Below are 19,347 nucleotides of genomic sequence, written 5' to 3'. Positions count from 1 at the left end.
CTCCCCTTTAGGCCCGTCAAAGCGCCTGTATCTGTACCCATTGGGGTAGAACCGAGGGGTCGAGCTTGCAAAGAATCGTGAAGAGATATAACAAGAAGAGCGCGGTATCGTAGTAGGTCTCGTACTCTGGATCCTCGAAGATGGAGTCGAAAAAAGCCGTGAGAGTTCCGACGGCGGTATGGAGGCTCGGGCGCGTGGGATTATGGGAGGCGCGACGGTGCGCAAGGACGGTGCTATTGGGAATCGAAACATCGTCGCGTGTGTTGAAATGCGCAGATCCCAGCGCTAGGTCGTGGAAGAGCAAAGGGTCTGGATTGCTTGACTGATTCAGGAACAGAAGATGATGACGTCGCGAGTCTCACTCTCAGCCTTCACATGTTCGGGTCCGCCCCGCATCGCATCGCATTTAACAAGCACAGGCCCCCTTTTTGTTTATCTATACCCCTCCCTCCAATTTAATCTGTATTTTTTTTTTTAACTCCACTGTATTATCAACATGGTCGATATCACGGACGAAATATTCGCCTCTCGCCTTTCAATCCTTCGGGACTTGTTCGCGGACAGCATATCCGCGCCAACAGCCGCCAAACAGCTCGCTGAGGCCACGTTACTAGACGAAACGACGCTCGAGGATAGTCTCGGTCGTCTCTGGAGCCTGGTGCTCTCCCTCGCGTGTGAAAAACCCGAACAACATGACAAACTCGTTGATGTTCTCGTCGACCTCTCCGAGCTTCCCAATCCCGGCACAGAACAGGGGTCAGGGCCCTTGACCATACACGAGATGGAACTCTGGAAGGACCTGCCCATGCTGGGATGGAGCCTCCGCGACTATTATAACATCTCCGTCAATCCGAATAAAAGTGCCGAGGAGCAGCAAAAGGCTATCTCGCAGATCATCAACATCAGCAAATTCGCTGCGCTCCTTACGGCAACCGATGAGGATATCTTTGCGTCCAACTCGTGGTTTGCTTTGATTACCCTCCGCGCTGCGCTTGAGTCACCGACGGAACGTAGGCCTAAGGGAGAACCGCTGGAAGCATGGATTCCTGCCGCGGCTGCGTGGATTGAGACTCTGGGCGTGGAGATCTATAACTGGGATGAAGAGTTCGAGTCTGGGCCCAATATCGGTGCAAGAGGGAAAGGCGGGCCACTGTGGGATGGGAAACATGGCTTCTGTAAGGGAAGATGGAAGCTTTGGCGGGAGAGATTTGGAGAGATTGCTAGAACAGAGGGTGAACTCGGACAAGACGTCAAAAAGGCAGCAGAGGAGGCGGAAACAATGATGAAGGAGATTGAAGCTGGGGATGTAGAGTGATCAACAGATTATAGAAGCTTATCCGATTACTTTAGTAGATCATATGAATACCCTCAAGCGTGACATAGCAATAACAAATTATCTAGGAGGGAACCGTAGTTTCATCCGTACTGAGAACTGTCCATCGTAGTATGTAGTCTTCAATTCCGCCCCTCAAGTCTCTTGGGTTATCATCTGCTCCAATTCCGGCCTGGCGTGGGTCGAGAGAGTTCAACATTTTCTCATCCATCACCATCCTCGATCGCGGTTGGGATGATGGCTTATGGTCACTTTGCACAAACACTTTAACGCTCCCAGCACCGTCGGCTTTCTCCCTCCAGAGGCAGTTTAATTTTGAATCGGTCAATTCAATTATATGCTCCTTTTGTCCTATCTCAGTTGAAAAAATACAGCTCTCGGATTCGGCGACTCTGCATGCTTGACATATCGCGCGTCGGAGACTCTTCGCGGAATCTACATTGGTGATGTCGATGAGCTGGTATGTTTTGCAATCCACGGTAGCCAATATGCACTTCTTTGTAGAGGGTTTAGGCTCTCCAACGACCGTCCACGAGTCAAGGTCTTCCGTGAAGGAGTCGGGGGAGTTATCTCCGGTGTCGAAGTTGTAGACCTTTGTACCGGTAGGTCTCGAGGTAGTCTCCGTTGAAGATGCAGAACTTGCACCTTCCCGAAGAGCTATGAGGTCTGATGTATGCTGTGTCTCTCTCTTTGAGGTGGATGTGAATTCTGGTCTAGGGCCGAGAGAAGCGTGCATCGCGTCAGAACTAGGTGCCTTTCGTGGTATTTCTGTGCCGTCGTCGACGGCAAAAAATGGCACTCCGACTCCTGGGCCGAATATAGCAGGCATTGGAATATATGTGGCCGACGTTGGGGCATTGAATAATGGGGGTCGAAAGGGTGGTGGAGGCGGAGGAGGCCATAAAGACATGTTCCGTGCTCGTTCTTCGAATGATATAGCTGAACGTACATTAGGAGGCGGTGGAGGTGGTAGAGGAATCATAGAATTTTGCTGGACATAGCGTGGTGGAGGTGGAGGAATGCACAGTTGCGAGGGGATATAGCTGGAGTCTTGATGCGAAGAACCCTGGTCACGACGGCCCTGATAAAAGGATACTTCGGGGACATCGAGCTTGATATTTGCCGACGCAGGCTCACTTTTCCCGCCATATGGAGCTGTATTAGGGCCGGCAAATGCGAACAGAGGGTCATTGAAATACTCTGAGAACACTTGCTCGTTCATTGTCTGAAGGTATGGCCGCTCTGATAGATGAATTCGTTCAACGCCAGCGCGAATTCTTCTGTAGCGGTTTATGTTGAGACGGTATTGTACTGCATCAACGTCGAGGAGCACTGCACGCATCAGGTGGTAGTAATATTGTATTTCATATCCTGGCTGCGTGGATTTGCTCATGCTCAATAAATCGCACCTTTGCTCGTTGGCTGTCTTTTCAGCGAGGAGGGTCTGGATCAGCTCACGCTGCTGCACAAGGACATTGCTCTCTTTTTTACTGGTAATCCGTCAGTGCTTCCAATAGTGGTAGAACAAGGAAGCTCGATGATTAATTCTCACCCGCGAACCTGGCCAGCATAAATGATAACGCTCAGCATAAGTAACATTGTCGACTTTAGGCGCTCGAGGTTACTCCCCAGCACGTCTAAATAAGAATCGCGTCGAGCTTCACTAAATTTCTGAGTAACTCGCCGGAGACGCGATTGCATTGGGCGCCCTTCCCTGGGGTTTATTGCATCGTCTATATCGTTGAAAACGTCCTGGCATTCGTCCAAGACTTCCTGAGCTGTATTGAAGGCTTCGGGGGAGCATAGCCGAGCATCGGCGTCCTCACGCAGACTCTCTCCTAGCTGACGCATAACATTGCACGTCAATGCAACATCCCTAGAGAGCCCATGGATCGCTCGATCCGCATCCTTGGCCTTGTGGTAGTGGGTGTAGAGCTTGACGGAGAGACGCGATCCGAGCTCAGCAATCTGCAGAGCTGCTGCGACGATCCCTATGATTTCCACACCAGACATTATATTAGAAGAGGACAGAGAGAAACTGTCAAGTCACAAGTATCAATGACATTCTCCCTCACGGTGGCCGCTTAAAATATAATTTTGTCGCTGTCGACCCGCGGCATTCGCACAGCCTCTTTGCCCCCCAATGCGGGGTGCACTGCTGCAGATACGAGAAACGGCTGTGGCCAACGCGCCTCAATCTGCGAAGATGTTAGTGACACGAACATGCGCAAGGCATTCTTCTGGCTCTTCCTTTAGGGAGCTGATCTCGGTTCGGCAGAAATGTTAACCACTCTTATTTTGCGCATTGGCCTCATACTCTGTGCAGCCCTGCAGGCTGAAGCTCCCTAGTATTTTGTTGTCACAGCGACCATGAATGAAGACACTGGCTTTTGCGACATAAAATGTTGTGATGGTGTGCATCAGCTCTCAATGGTACCTGTCCAGACATTTTTGCTGCTTAGTGGTACGATGCTGGAGGAAGAAAAGTCCAAGCTCCAACCAAACGACCAGAAGGACCAGTAGGCACGAGCTGGCAGTCCAGAAGGGTGAAAAAGGTATACCGCTTTCACGCCGACTGTTCTGAATGTTTTTTCACGCCCTCAATGGACGCATGCAAACAGCACGCAGGAAGCTGGCGAATGCAGCCTTCCCGTACCCGTACCCAAGGCCGGTGAATCCGGATTATTTCATTCGGTCCGCTAGTCGGCCCTGGTTTATTCATGTACTGTTCCACTGGCTGGTTCCCTACTTAGGCACATAGGCACACCTATTAGCGGCTTTGGAGCCTGTTTTCATCGTAAATAGTTACCCCACAACCCTAATCACAGATGCGGATCAAGATTAAGTACTCATTCTGGGCGTTTCGGGGGATATATTCAACCTTGGGGGCGATGGGCCAAGTGGAAATACGCCTGTAAATCGATTTTGATTTTGTTTTGCTATCCTGGTATATGGTTAGTATATATAGCAATGATATGTAAAGAGCTTGTGAGATCTTGTTCTTGTGTTGTAGGGTTCGTTACGCGAATGTATATATCTACGAGATAGCCGACATTCTACCGAAGTATAACCGCAAAAGAAACTCCATTGCGATATACTCTGATGTTTAACTTTCTAATCACGGGTATTCTCAAACACTTCCACAGAGTATTCCATACAGAGACTCCTACCATAAGAGGCTACGGGGATAGACACGAGTCATCTTTGGACCGACTCGCGGAAAGCCAGTTCCAGCAACATGAGTAATGGCTGAAACAGCCCCCAGAACTTAATCGAATTCCCTTCGAACCTATTTTTCTGACATCAGACGCTCTCCAGACCCAAACGGCCCCAATATACCCGCGTCTCCCGTATGTACAATACTTTGCGGGCTACCAGTAGAGTCCTTGATACTCTAAGCGCCGAACTAACAGGCCAGCATCAAAAATAGCAACAGCCGACAGTCCGACAACGCTCGCCGTTGTAGCTTGGTAGCAGCAGAGGCAAACCGCGGCGGCTATTCACTGGTAAGCAGGACGTCAAGGCTCAAGTAATTATAGAAGCAGGCAAGTGTGGAGCTGGATCGTCTCAAGCCTGGCGGCAAGAAAGCAGATACGTTGGTCAAGGACTTCCGATCGGAGTTGAGGCTAAAGTCTTAACAGGGGAGGTGAAACTCAAACGACTGACTCTTGAGTTCTTTTTCTTCGAGAAAGGATTTCCCAGAGTGTCTCGTGCATACAGCTGAGGCGCATGGAGTCGGAGTTCCTGCAGGGAGCGTCCACGGCCAGTTTTTCTTCCGGTGTCTGGGGCGCTTATTTGGAGACAGAAGGATGGATTGGGTACCGTTTTACGCCAGAGGCGTGGATTCTGAGCAATCTTCCCTGTTGCGTTTACATTTTCTTGTTGGGGTTTAGTTGGGGACCTTCGTACGTAGTGTGGCCCCGTCCCAACTTCTGTCCGTGCTTGTGAGTCATCGGACGCTCAACTGCTTGATCTGGGACGGAGTTGGGCCGAAGACGACACCTCGACACCAGCATTCCAACTGTTGTCGGCACCCCGCACCGTCTGTCGAGAAATTGCTGGTGTCGAGTGTCGACGGAGAATTGCTGTCCGAAGCTCCAGATGCAAGGTAGTATCAGAATCAAACATGGGTAGTTTGTTTAAAGAGTGCCACGTTGGACAGAGCGACACAGAGCAACACAAAGATGTGCCAGATTCCGCCCGTCTTTTGCCGGCAATTTGGCACTAAAAATTAGGCTTTTAAGGGTCATGCCGATATCCTGATTGCAGATCTGACTGGCTGCCTTGGAGATAACGACCTCCTCGCCCGGCTGTTAGCGGCCATTCTCCTCCATTAATCGTGATATTAATAGAGACAAATTGTCTTTCCTTGGAAACAGTTAAATTGCATTGTGACAGACAAGGGGACGGCAGGCCAGATTGTGACAAGAAGAAGACAGACAGCACAGATGCACAATCACCCGAGGTGGAGCAGCCTGCAGATAATCACAGCTAATCCACACTAATTACTCGCCTGAGGTGTGAGTTTGCGGCATAAAATGCAGTTAATAATAGCAAAAGAGGGGTAGAACTAAGAATAAATCACGGTAATAATCACCCTATGCTGGACAGAATCACGCAGGAAACCCTGCGCATCGCGGCGGTTAATTGTTGCTAATCAAGAGCACTGCAATCTGGCGTCCGTCCAATGGCGATGGCGGGATGAGATCTTGGCTCGCTCGGGCTAATTTAGCGTCCTTTAGTGTCTTTAGCTGCACTTCATCACACGTCTCTACCACTGCGATTCGACAACACCCCGCAAAGCTTCTGCATGCGCTCCTCCTCCAGCACACTTCCCAGCCTGACCATTGGCTGGTTCTTCGAGATCCCAGCACACTGCGAGGGCCAAAGTGTGTGACGACTCGCCGAGTCCTGCTGTCAGCGTGATCCCTGGCCCGTCGACCGTCGGATGTTGCTTTTCGTTCCCTGTCCCATCACGTTTGCACGAGGGCATCGCATTTTCCCTATATGGTAAACCTGATTATCGCTTTCTGGCTTCAAATCAGACTAAATTAATCCCAGTCTACTGGGCCCTGCGATTGGCCCTTTGCGTTATCGAGACTACTATGAATTTGTCACGATGCCTGCCGTGTGTTCAACTTCCGTGCGAGCCAGGAATCCCGTCCGGGTGGGAATTGATACTGAGTTACTGGCAGTATACTTACTTAACGGGACATCTTTGTCGCCTGTTAAATGCCGGTGAATGACTCGTGGGGGCTGGCATTTGACCGACGGGAGACACTCCAGGTGGAGATATCTTGATGCCCGAAAAAGGAAGCAATCACTGTTGTGCTTGCAGAGCTCGAAGGAATCCGCCGTCGCACGGGTCATCGGATAGCTCGGACTCACGATATTTGCGATACATCCATGACCAATCAACCAGCCAACCGCCCATCTTAACCTGGAGTTGACGTCCAATCGTCACGCACCAACCCCTCAACTTGCATAGGCGCCCATGTTGACGGCAGCCAAAAGTTGCCAAAATTATCCAAAATTAGCCCGGAAATGTTGGGGCTAGCAAACCAAGCTAAACTCACCGGTTCTCGAGCCTGCATGATTCCCTTCCCTGGTCAACGCTAATTGAGGACCAGCGGGCGATCTCCAATCCTTCCATTCCAATCCTGCCTCTCCCACCACCCAATTTTCCCTTCGGCTATCTGGGTTAATTCCAAAATAGAAACATCATGGAGTCGCACTCGAGCTTTAAAGGTTGCTCGATCCCACGATCGAGCTTCTTTTGCTTCCCCAGCGTCGTCCCCAGTCGCCTCGTCCTTCGGCAAACCGCGCCTTACGCTCTCTTATTCTACTTAATTAGATAGCCAAGGCTGCTGGTCCAGCTTTGCACCTTAATACTCCCGTCTACTATCCTCGCTAGCGACTCGCCTGTCACCTACTGCCCGCCCTCCTATCCGTGCTGATACTTGATATCCCGGGACACTTGCGCCATTACAACCCAAGAAACCAGTCATATCTATACGCAATGCCGGCAGCAGCAAGAAAGAAGACCAACCCCTCCGCTGTGAAGCGCGCGGCTGAGTCTCAATCATCGTCGGGTAGTGAAGGTACACCAAAACCCGAGAGAACTACCAAGTCCCACAAGCGGTCTCGCTCAGGTAAGCATGCATATAGCTTGATATATCCTTGGCGCATCTAACCGAGTTGATCACCCCTCAACAGGCTGCTTCACATGTCGTCTTCGTCGGAAGAAGTGTGATGAGCAGCACCCTTCTTGTGGAGCATGCAACAACCTCTGTGTGAAATGCGAATATAAACGCCCTATCTGGTGGGGCAACACCGAGCAGAGGAAGATGCATAAGGAAGTTATCAAGAACAAGATCAAGCAAACGAAGATGAATGAGCGCAATGGCTCGTTAGCCATAGGTAGGCCAACTGCTTTCTTTGTCTACTTCCCTTTCCATCTCGTTAACCTGTATCATAGATCCTGCCGTTCGCGCTCAGAATATCGCCGCCAACTCACCGACTTCTCCAGAGTTTGAATACGGCCGTCCGTTCCCAGAGCCCACCTACGATATGTTCGCCTCACACTTGTCCACGCCTGCCCTAAGTCAAACTCTTTATACACAACAGTATCCCTACGAGGTAGACGTCAAGACTGAGCGCCAAACATTCGTCAACGATGTCCAGCTGCGCCATGACTCTGTATCATCGACCTTCAGTGCCTTTGCTCCGCCCCAACTGAATGCGCCCCTTCCTACCTTCCCAGGTGACGAGTGGTTCCATGATGAGTACTTCAGAACACCGGCCCTACCAGGAATAGACCCTGCGCTTTGCGACCAGAGCTTCCCGGAGACATACAGCATGCTGCAAAACATCCCCGTTAGCGACCATGATCGACCGCTTTTGGAGCACTTTATCCACAACGTCTTGCGAATGAGCTTCCCCGTTCTCGAAGCCCACCAACGCGGGCACCTCCGTGCTCAAGCTGTCTTACAAACCCTGGAGACTAACAAGTGCTACCTACACTGCTGCCTTAGCGTTGCCGCGATCCACCTTAAGACAACAGAAGGAATCACGGGAGAACAGATCGATCACGATATCATGCGAAACCGATTCGAGGCTATTTCGCTACTATGCCAGGCTCTGGGAGATGACAGTGAGCACCAAGAGATCCTCGATGCGACCCTCGGCATGATCTTCTTCCACTCCTCAGTAGGCCCGGCCGATGACTACCTTCCCGACATTCCTTGGCTGGACCACTTCCAAGCTGCTGCAAACTTGGTGCAACGTCTCGGACTAACTGCAGACACCCCGAATCCGTACGTGCTACCACCATTCAGCATGACTTTGACCGCCTGGATCGATATTCTTGGCTCAACGATGTACCGAAGAACGCCCGAATTCGCCCACACCTACCGATCAAAACATCTTGGTGGGGTATCCCTCGGACTGCGTGAGCTCATGGGTTGCGAGGACCGGGTAATGTACCTTATCTCGGAAATTGCATGTCTCGATGCTCTCAAGGCAGATGGAAGGGTCGATGAGATGCAGGTCTGCTCCCACGTTTCGGCTCTCGGACAGCAGCTGGAATTCACTGAACCCGCCGACCCGACCATGGAGAGCCCCTTTTCAATAACAACAGGGTTGATTCGCCCCGAGATCTTGACAAAGAACATGACTGCCGTCTTCCGCATCGCCGCTCGAATCTATCTCTGCAGCCTTGTCCCTGGATTCGAGGAAACCCAGCCCAGCAACGTCAACTTGGTGGAAGCGCTCGCAAATGCCCTGCAATACATCCCGTCAGGGCCCGAAGGCTTTGACCGCTCCCTTGTATGGCCGCTATTTATCGCCGGTGTATACTCCACCCCTGGCTGTCAATTCCGAACCCTCCTCGCTGAGCGAGCAGCAGCTCTCGCTGAACACGCGGAACTTGGCAGCTTCGGCCGCATGCACCGAGTCCTACAGGAAGTGTGGAGAGTCACAGACGAATTCTCCGGGACGTCTGCTACTCCTCAAGACAGCGCGTCCTCGGCCTCTGAACCGGCTAGCCCCGTCAAGGCCGAACCGCCTAGCTCCCCCAAGGCCCCCGAGCTCAGCTGGACGCCGAAAGAAGTCAAGAAGCCGCACTGGCGGGACATCATGCAACAGAACGGCTGGAACTACCTTCTTCTTTGATTGTGGTACAACAAAGAACAAGGAACGAACACTTTTTTTTTTTTTTTTTTAACTTTTGCTTCTCAATGAGATTGAGTCTCATAGCGTCGGGAGGAACCCTCGATGGGAACCTCGTACAAGGCTGGCTCTTGTACCTGCGACCAATTTGGTGAAAATATTTCTCGAATAATCTACCATTCGCTATATACCCTTTCCGTTTTGCGATTCGTTATATTTCACTGCAGGTCAGGGAAGGCCTCGAACTTCGGAAGCCTTATGATGTGTCGAGGCGACACAATGACTCCTCCTTTTGGGGATTTGATTAACTACTGGGACACGTTCAATCGACCAACGGAGACAGATGGAAATTATGTGGTGTTATGTGGAATTTTCTTTCTTTTCTTTCAGGGGTTATGGATTTCATGTCACGTTTACAAGACTACTACTCAGTTCCAGCAACCGGACTACAACCGAGCTGGGCTACTTGGGTATTATTGTTGGATCTGGTGTTCTCTTGGATTTGATGGTTCATGTAACCTCTGGCTGCACTCGCTAGACCGTGTGTTTTTTGTACCTACGTAGTATCTATACCTGTGGTATCAGAACGGCGAATGGAGTACTCTGGCTAGACTCAACCTTCAATGACAGGATATCAATCCTTAATCTAGCTTCAATTACATTAATACCTACCAGATTAAGCTGGCATAACTTTTCTGGTGTTCCGTGAGCGTCACGGGTACTGACCCTGGAATTGCCTAGTAGAGAAAGAATCCCGTGATAGCATGCATAAATATCCAGTTCTTAGAAATCCTTCATCTCTATTTCAACTCTCACCAATATAAAACGAACGGCCGGCCATGGTCGCTATCAGTTATAGCATTCTGCCTCGATAAGTAGTTTCTGTTTAAACCCTTCCACTGAGGGTCAGATCTCCTTTCTAATCACCAGGCTATTAGTTCTCCGTTTCTCTTTCACTCATTCCGTTGATCCTTCGATTATTTTCCCAATCGCCTTTACATGGCCTTAATTGTGATCCCGGCCCCGCCAGACTCAGACCCTACTGAGGTTGCATCCGAAAACGGCATCGACATCTGAGAGAACCCAGATCTCTGGGTCGTGGGTATATCGCTTGAGGGGGCAGTTTCCGCATTACATGGTACTGACCACTATCACGAGCCTGGAGTTCACGTTCAATATTTTGAAGATCAGCTGAGATTATACTAATATCCGGCCGTTTGCTACCATAGCAGTCAATCCATACTCTCGGAGGGCGACTGTGGATGATTGCATTGATAGCGGTATTATTGGTATTGCTAGGCTGCTCGTGTACTTGGAGAGGATCGTCCGCTAAAGGCACTATAGGCCAAATGCCTTCCGTTGAGTAGATATCGTGGGTTGAGACAAGTACTGTCTTCCAGTAAGGGGATCATTCCCTTTGTTCAAGGAGAACTGGGCTTGTGAATTGCTTGCTTCTCTTTAAAGGACTTCTTTAGCTCTGTTGGCGGGTAGTGGTGTTGGAAGGGGTCAGACTTTAAACATTATCATCACTGGATTCTGGTCGATAATTGTTTCCAGCCTCTTTTTTAGCAAATTCATAACCTCATGTGGTTTTCCTCTAGTCATGAAGATGGCCTGCTCGGTGGCATTGCAAAGAAATACAATCACGATCAACGCTCTACTTCTCCCCTCTGTCCATGACACTATTGGGAGTGACAAAAACCACAGACCAAGTTGAAAATAAACAGTATTTTCGGGTTGTGTTTTTGCAAGCGGCCCCTTCCTTAAAGCCCAGTGTGCAAAGGTGAGCGTGGTTGCTGCAGGTAAGATCAAGCCAGGAATCTGTTAGCCAGCACAACAGATAATGAAAAGCATGGATTGATATAACATAGATCCATCCATGCACAAGATAAATTCGGCCATGACGTTTTAACTGGCTAAGTAGAGTAGTAACAATTAATGTATCAACCAAAGAATATAGGGTTATTGCTATTGGAATGGCAAGGGCTAGTCCGACTGCTAATAAGACATGAGAGGAGTTATCCAATCCAGAAATTTGCGTATGGCACTGTAGGTACAGCTCAAATGGGCAGTCACGAGTGTCCCAATCGCACCTTCCTGCTCCCTTCAAATTAATCATCAGGAGGAAGGCGCGATGGAAACCGAGTGATGTTATGCAAACCTAAGTAAGCAGGTGCGACCAGAATCCTCGAACGGCAGGCGCGACTGAGGGCAGAGGACCCGGTCGTGTCTTCCTCAGAAGATACTTAGATTCTTGTAAACAGGGGAAGGTGCAAAGGGTAGAAACATTATTTATTAGGCTTAGGCAGGCGCGGCACAGGCTGTATAGGGCAGGCCCAACCAAGACGGGTATTTCCGACCATTATTCCCTTGGTTTATACTTCCGAAGCAGGAAGGCGCGATCTGGCTGGAGTGTAGTTACTCGTTTGTATGGAATTGGCTTGGAGACTAGACACAAGGCAAACGGATGAGTAGGAGGTAGGCCGCTCCCTTGGGCTGCGTATAGAATTAAAGAAATAAACGCCTTTCTAATAATATCAAGGAGGGGATACATAGAGCTAGCGACATAAAGTAGTATATACTTTGCAAGCGACAGAGCAAGGGAGATGCGGAAGAGTCTATAGTTACTGCCAAGCTAGAGCTACAATGTAAAGTCGAGTATAGCAGCAGTAACTGCAGTCGCTGTGATTGCGGCGTTTTCAGCATTCAGTCAGCCCATTACCTACAGCGACTCCCGGGCTCGTTACGGGTATTCACTGCATTTCAGCTCGGTGGATAGGTCGTAGGGGCCTGGAGGTAAACTGCCAACGCAGTGAAGTGGATCATACCGCATACACCCCCATTAGGTTCATCACCAGCTGCACAACTGCCCAACCGACTCTCAGACAGATACCTGTAATGGATGCCAATTCCCCGATCAAGCCATGTGCACCTCTTGCTCCCTGCCGAGCACTGGAGATCCAGCCTCGAGGTCGTCGATCAAAAGCCACGCCCATGGGCGTCTAGAGCCTCGACCTATCCATGACCCAGTTGATCAGGAAGGCTGTTGGTTTCAAAACTAGCTTGGTCTCCATTTTCGTTTTTCATGTCCATGCGCATGTTTTCCGCTTGTACGGGCTAGCGGGCTAGTGGTTGACCAGTCAATAGCAGAGGCAGAGATGTTGTGTTGGCCGAGAAAATTTTAATGGATGGGAGTGACACGCGCATCGAAGGACACTCGACACCGTATGCTGATACTGTATCTTCAAGGGACGTTAATTAGAAATGACAGTCGCGACCAGGGCTCCTTCTGGTTATGCTGAGATTGAAGTATAAGCAAATAGGGCAGGAGCAACCGATCCCTAGTAGACCCATTATGGTTAGAAGGTACGACCAGCTGCCCAGCTTAGGCGACCTCCTTAAGGTGCGGCCATGGTTATAGGTATGGTCTACTCCGAAACCGTGGCGGTCAGTCACCAACCCATGCTCGTTATTTACGGAGTGTCATCCTGTAATACGCGCATTCGTCTGTACGAACATGCACTTTAATATCTTCCTATCCCCACCTGGAGGGGAGGGTAGAACTCGTCTGATCTACGCGACCACGTACGTGCAGTCGAAGAAGCCTTCGCAGACGCAAGAGTTCGCCATGACTGTTTCTTATGGTGTTGGTCCAAATCAAAGGTTTAAGACAAATTATGGTTGGCCGGTTCGATGCCGAACCACGCTTGGGCGCAAGGCAGACATGGCCTTGACGTTCCCAACGATTAGTTTAAGATTTGGAACGTGCTAAAGGACTAAGAAACATTCGACTGCGTTGGTATTCGGTGCACCATGGCATACGATCTGGCTTACGGGCCAACTGAAGGATTGGCATCGTGTCCGAGGCAATTGAGACGATATCGGGGTTCAACGTCCGGTAGACATAATAATTGGGTTCGGAGACACCGAGGGCTTGGTATATCGTCAAAGTAACCCCTCCAGAAGGTGTTGGGAGTGAATGCTTGAGCCGAGATCGATTGTTTAGCCATTGCTGAATGAGAGAATTTCGGTTACACCCCGCCAGCCATGCCAACAAAGGATTCGATACCGTCCGTGCTCGTTGGATTAGGGTACGACCCTGAGTGGTCTCACCTGTCGAACCAAGGAGAAGCGAAACTGGGAGCATGGGGCTCGTGGGCGTTTAATATACGACCATGTGTCGGTTAAATGTAAGCTGAAGCCGTCGGGAAAAGGACGCCGCACAACGAATCAACGGCGATCATGCAAGAATGAGCGAGACAGGCATGTATGATCAGAAGCTGGAGGAGCTAGTTAGCAAAACGTACGAGGCTGCAATTAGAACGAGGATATGATAGGCGAAAGAAGCAGAGAATGAGTGCTGCAGAATTACGTTGCTCAGCGAGATGGGCGGTTGCATGGCAACGCAAGAAGAACATCTCATTCCAACATGCGTTCGAGCTCATCATTCGCAGATTGTGGCTGAGAAAACACATGGTGCAAGCGCTGAGGATGGTTGTAGCCGCTCGAGTTATTAAAAAGGAGTGGGAGCGTGAGCATGACTTTGTCTGTGGTGAACTAAGGAGTGTGGTTTAGCCTTGCGCAGCTCGCTCTAACCGCCCGACTAGAAAAAGTCTGGAAACAAGGAGGCCAACCATCTTGGAAGAATGGGCGTAAGCGGCAGGGTGCCAACAGAGGATCTTAGTGGTTGGCCGTGCAGGACCCTGGTCAAGGAAACCGTGCGCGGCAACTGGGCGCGTAGCATGAGGGTTGGAGCTTGCTCCAGCCCCGAGTGGCTGATAGGGGAGGAAGGATTCGGCGCCCCTTTCTTGCAATAGTGGGGAGAGTTTGCTGGGAGGAACGAAAAGGAGAGAATTGGCCTATCGTGGAGAGTTTGGCCCCAAAGCGCGCGACAAACGGGGGATTTAGTGTCAAGCTTGTTGACTCCGTTGGGTCGCAGGACACTGGCAGTTCGACAAGCGGGCCTTGGACAGCATCGACCCTGCGAGGGCGTCAAAGATATAAATCCCAGAAGCTTCCTCCATTGGCATCTTTTTCTTCCTCTCTTCTTCCCCAGGAGTGAATTCGGTTTCTCTTCACCTCGTCAACCTTCAGTTGATGAGCCTGGGCTGTGATTGACAGAGCGCAGAGACAGCACCTGCCTGACCCCTCAACTGGCACCACTTCAGCAGGTGTCTTGGAGCATCCCGTGCATACCGGTGAGTCCGCTCGAGTCTGGCAGGCAATGAGAGGGCAGGGCAGCGTTGATTCAAAGTCGTCGAGCTGCTGGAGCTGGTGATTTGATGGACTGAATCAACTGCAGCCGCGCACTCTCGAGCTAAGGGTGATGGCGCTAGCTGTCTTGGGTCTAGCGCGTGACACTGACACGGGAAGCGTTACACAGATCGGTCACCGTGCTGTATTGGTGGCGTATCAAACGGCGTTACCGTACCGAAACGGCGGCAGTGAAGTCACCACTGCACCTGATAAATAAATCGCCCTCCTTCTCGCCTGTTGCCTTCGCGCCCTCTCTTGTCCTCCAGAGGCTCACCAGAGAGACCGTCTATCTCCATCCTTCCTCACTTCCCGGCTTCTTCTCTCTCCTCTCGCGCTTCCTCTTCTGGGCCCTCGCTCTCGCCGCGTCGTCTGTCCCTCTATACTCTCTTTCGCATACTTTCACGCCAACGGTATACACCATATCTCTCTCCACCATTAAGTTGGCCTCACGTACATACCGGCTGTCTACCTTCGTTACAACTCCTTTTCTCCTTTTCGACACATATATATCCTTCAAGATGCCTTCCATCAAGCCAGCTCTCCCTCCCCTCAAAACGCCTAGCAACATTGTATTCCCATCCGAACTGCGCACCGACTCGAGCACTGAGTCGGCAAGGAATGAAGACAGCGCTTCGACCCCCATCACTCCTCCAGCTGCCTACACAGAGTTCTTAAAGGCCCTGTCTCCTATCTTTTCCAACCCAGAGAGCGCCGATAATGTGGACTACTCGAAGTATAAATTCAGCCAACATCAACGCAATGCCAACATTCCGCGGTCACAGCCCTCCAGCGCAGTCAGTGGGACCTTCAACTTCAATGAGTCCGCGCGGTCAGCTACACTTCCTCCACCGACTCCTCATGGACCAACCCATGCTCGGCGGGAATTCAGTAACTTGCGCCGGTTGCGCATCCCACCGGCGCTTAGGCATTCGCCGAGTTCAGCAGAGCCTTTGAGGAGCGCTGGGCCCCGAAGTGCTGGTCCTAGGAGCGCAACCATTGCTCGCTCTCCCTACTCTGCCTATTCTCCATACTCTCCATATTCACCCTATTCTTATTCTCCCGCAGACTGGAGAATGCGCTACCTTGATGCTCCTCGGACCGCGAATCCTCGAGCTTCCAACCATAAGGTGAGCGTGCGACATGTCGTCACGCATACAGTTACCTACACTACAACGGAACTGGATGCGCCACCAAAAGGAAAGCGAAGAAAACACGGCCACGAGGACCATGAAAGTGATGAATCTGACTAAACTTTCGTTTCATTTATCGTCTCCTACTGTTTGGTCTCGGTTCTCGGTCTCATTATTCAGGCGTACTGCCGTTGGTCTGGTGTGTGGAGTTTTGGAGGAATGTCCCTTTTTTTCAGCGCAGGAACAGTAGTCGATCTCTCTGGCTTTATTCTGTGGATATTCCAAGGAGTTCAATAGTAATCTAGAAATATTCTTTGCGCTGTCGCGCTCCCAACACGTCCTTCCCAAACTTGATTAAACTAGCGTAACTGTTGGTCTGCCCTCCATGATAACTGGCCCGTCACTCTCAAAAGTCAACTTTATTTCCTCCATGGGCCCGTCACACTGGCTCTGGTAAAGCGGTCTCGTAAATCCTCTACTCATCCAATGATAGGCCAGCGCACAGCTCTTGAAAATATTCGAATACCCAGGTAGGTAGCCAGCCCGAGTCAGACCTCACATGTCAGACGAGACCATCGGGTCAAAGCCCCAGTCTTCCTACAAGTTTCTATCACCACAGTCCGAAATCTGGAACCCTATCGGAGTCCCCGGGCCAGACCAACCTGAAGTACGTGAACCGTCCCAATCGAAGGTCCCACGCCGAGCGTATCATAGGCTTCCAATTGCAGTGCCGCAATTTCTTTCTTTCCTATCCGGCTCCCCGGTAATCGAATCGAATTTTTGATTTGATCTTCCTAGCTTTGGTCGTGACTAGGCAGACCCATCTTGGCCGTGATAGAACAAAGAATTCCTGTTCCCGGGGAGTCGGTTGGGGCTGTTATTGGGTCAGTGTTTCTACCACATGGGGTTTATGGGTGGGCTGGTGACTGGTGATGGTGCGTGTCACTCTGGATCGATAGCTATATCCTTAAGTGGTTAAATGGGTGAGTTTCGACGTTCTTTGTTCGGGGTCGTGTGCATTCGGAAAACGGGGTTTCTAGGTAGCTGGTAATCGGTACCTTATGTAGTTGTTGGAACATAAGCAGTGCAGACTCACTATTTCCTACGAAGAGTAAATGGTAGGCACTGAGAACAACCTCAGTCTCATGGGTGCATCAAGTAGTACTCCGTATGTGGTCATAGGGCAGCCAACCGAGTAAGACTGAATAGATTACCATAATACGGTAATCCCAGAACGGTACCCCAGGAAATAAACTTCCAGATCAGCTTCCACACTGTGAAGTTTCCTGCGTGCCGGAACTTGACTGACAAGTTACAACCGTGGAACCGGGCAATGTCTGTGCCTGATCCGTTCTCTTGACTCTTTTGCTACTCCATCACCCCCTCTTCCTCCCAGGCCTCTTGCTGATCATGCCTCATTCACCGCTGCCCAGAGCGACACTATCAACCGATAATTGATATTTCTGCACTCGCGCCACAGCGCAGTGGGAACTGGGGGTGATTCTGGGTCCCTTGATTGGTATTCAAGACGCGCATTGGTCGTTGGTGTATTATACGAGTTATCTAGTAGTACTAGCACTCCTGTACTAGTAGCAGGAGCAGATACTAATAGAATGTTCTGTGAAGACAAGCCCCCTGTTCTTCTTCAGATAGACAAGCGTGAAGCGACCGAGGCAGTGTCACCCCTCCTATTTTAAAACGGTTTCGAAACATGGCCGCTGATTGCTTCAGAGTGGTTTGGTGGTTTGGGATGGAGATGGCGATGTGATAGGGGTGCGTAGGGTTGTTTCAGCTTGGGAGAACGTCTTCCAAAAATAAACTGCTCTACCCACTTTGCTGGGTGGGAGATCTTGGTCGGTATTCAGGGACCGTACGGACGTAATACACGGCCTTACCTCGACAGGTTTGCCTACAAGCTCCCCGAGTAAGTGGTGGTGATTACTGAGCAGTAATGCCACTCACCGTGGGCCACTCAGTCTGCCAGTTCCTCCTGGCAAGAACTGAATAATTGCCAAAAATCTTCGAGAGAAAACCCCCCTCCATCAGCATCCAGCAGGCAGAGATCGACCAATCAGCAGGGGTCCAGGACAATGGACATCGTGGCAGCTGCAGTTAAGCGCCGGCGCTATTCCGCTTTGGGAGCGAGCGGCCGCTGGATGGTTGATGACTTGATGGCTTGATGGACACACGCCCCCTCCTTTTTTGCCTGTCTTGCTTCCATTGGATGCTGCCATGGAGGAGGCGTGGAGATGGATGTGGTTTTCGGAAGGTCGGCGCTAAGCTGGTCAAGGCCGTCAACCTTCCATGGCGGGAGCCTGTCTACGGACTTCCAACTGGAAGGGGCGTTGAGCTTGAGGCTTTCCCAATTGTTTCACGATCCTTGACGGGGAGTGCTTTGGTTCTACGTATTGATTGCGGCTGTTGACACTTATCACCCCGGTAGATGGTCTTCTTGTGAAGAAACCGGCATCTTGACGAAAAACAGCCGCCGAACTGAGCCCTCCAGTGTGCAGGATTCAGGAAGGTTTCATGCAAATGCACCTCATCACACCTGGCCTACCCATAATTGACGCCGTGATCGCACATCCTGGCAAGGCCCTGCAAGGTCTCCAACACCGTCCACCACCCAGAGCGCTCTTCCCCCTCCTCACCACTCGGCGATCCATCCACGGTGGGCGCCTTGTGATGAATCTGCACCACGAAAAGTGACCGCCAACCACCCACAATTGTCAACTTCATGCAGAGTCTGCCCGTAATACAGGTTATTTACTCTGAAAGGTAACTCTAGACTCTGCTGCAGCCTGCATTCCTTCGTGAAGAAGTGAACAATAGCCAACAATGGGCTAGTCTCCTCCCCGCACTACCTCCCCTTTCTGGAATGGATAGCATTCTCGTCTCGTACGCTTGCCCTTGTGCTTGCAATAGTGAGGGGCATTCTTCACGCACGGTCAGCAGGCCGGTGTCTTGGGTGTGACCTCAAAGTAAAGATCGGCTGGGTATGGCTGTATGGTTTGGGTATTACTGTCCTTGAGACAGTCGGCATGGATACAGCTCCAAGGAGGGGTATCGACAACCACTCATGACGTGGTGTTCTCGTCTCTCTAAGACAAGGTGGGCTTGTAGGCCAAGTATCGAGGCACTCGATGATCTCCATGACGAACGAGCCCTCGGCACTGCCGAACGAAGTGCTTGAAGTGCCATTGTTGGTGGGCGCTTCGCTTGAGTTCCCATACGTCACACAGCCAACCAGAGCATAATTTCAAGAGAAATCTGATTCCGTGTCACGTCAAAGGCCAGAATAGATGATTACTGGTCGGCGGCTGACAGCTCAAAAATACTCTCCAGCCAATAGGTGGTTAGAGCGCCTGTGAGACGTCTGATGGTTCGTCAGCCTTCCAGATTTTCGTGAATTATGGGCGAGTGATATTTGGGCCTGAGGCATATACGTCAGCTCCTCGT

General features: G+C 50.8%; 4 protein-coding genes across 4 annotated transcripts; 3 read left to right on the top strand and 1 right to left on the bottom strand.

Moving 5' to 3' along the window:
* Positions 1-496: 496 nt before the first annotated feature.
* ASPSYDRAFT_53785 (DUF3632 domain-containing protein) lies at positions 497-1,315 on the top strand (the record flags this gene model as incomplete). The annotated part of the gene is made up of 1 exon (XM_040848746.1): positions 497-1,315. The coding sequence occupies one exon, from the start codon at positions 497-499 to the stop codon at positions 1,313-1,315; it is 819 nt and encodes a 272-aa protein (XP_040708063.1).
* An 82-nt stretch (positions 1,316-1,397) lies between these two features.
* ASPSYDRAFT_26266 (uncharacterized protein) lies at positions 1,398-3,346 on the bottom strand (the record flags this gene model as incomplete). The annotated part of the gene is made up of 2 exons (XM_040844261.1): positions 1,398-2,823; positions 2,886-3,346. 2 exons carry the CDS (start codon positions 3,344-3,346, stop codon positions 1,398-1,400), a joined length of 1,887 nt encoding a protein of 628 aa, XP_040708062.1.
* A 4,006-nt stretch (positions 3,347-7,352) lies between these two features.
* ASPSYDRAFT_26265 (Zn(II)2Cys6 transcription factor) lies at positions 7,353-9,505 on the top strand (the record flags this gene model as incomplete). Its single annotated transcript, XM_040844260.1, has 3 exons — positions 7,353-7,485; positions 7,550-7,753; positions 7,812-9,505. 3 exons carry the CDS (start codon positions 7,353-7,355, stop codon positions 9,503-9,505), a joined length of 2,031 nt encoding a protein of 676 aa, XP_040708061.1.
* A 5,771-nt stretch (positions 9,506-15,276) lies between these two features.
* On the top strand, positions 15,277-16,008 carry ASPSYDRAFT_139023 (uncharacterized protein; the record flags this gene model as incomplete). The annotated part of the gene is made up of 1 exon (XM_040840900.1): positions 15,277-16,008. One exon carries the CDS (start codon positions 15,277-15,279, stop codon positions 16,006-16,008), a length of 732 nt encoding a protein of 243 aa, XP_040708060.1.
* Between the last annotated feature and the right edge of the window lie 3,339 nt (positions 16,009-19,347).

This window comes from Aspergillus sydowii (genome assembly GCF_001890705.1).
Source record: "Aspergillus sydowii CBS 593.65 unplaced genomic scaffold ASPSYscaffold_1, whole genome shotgun sequence".
NCBI classification, from domain to species: Eukaryota; Fungi; Ascomycota; class Eurotiomycetes; order Eurotiales; family Aspergillaceae; genus Aspergillus; species Aspergillus sydowii.
Note: the sequence above shows the minus strand (reverse complement) of the source record. Positions and strands in the feature narration are given on the sequence as shown.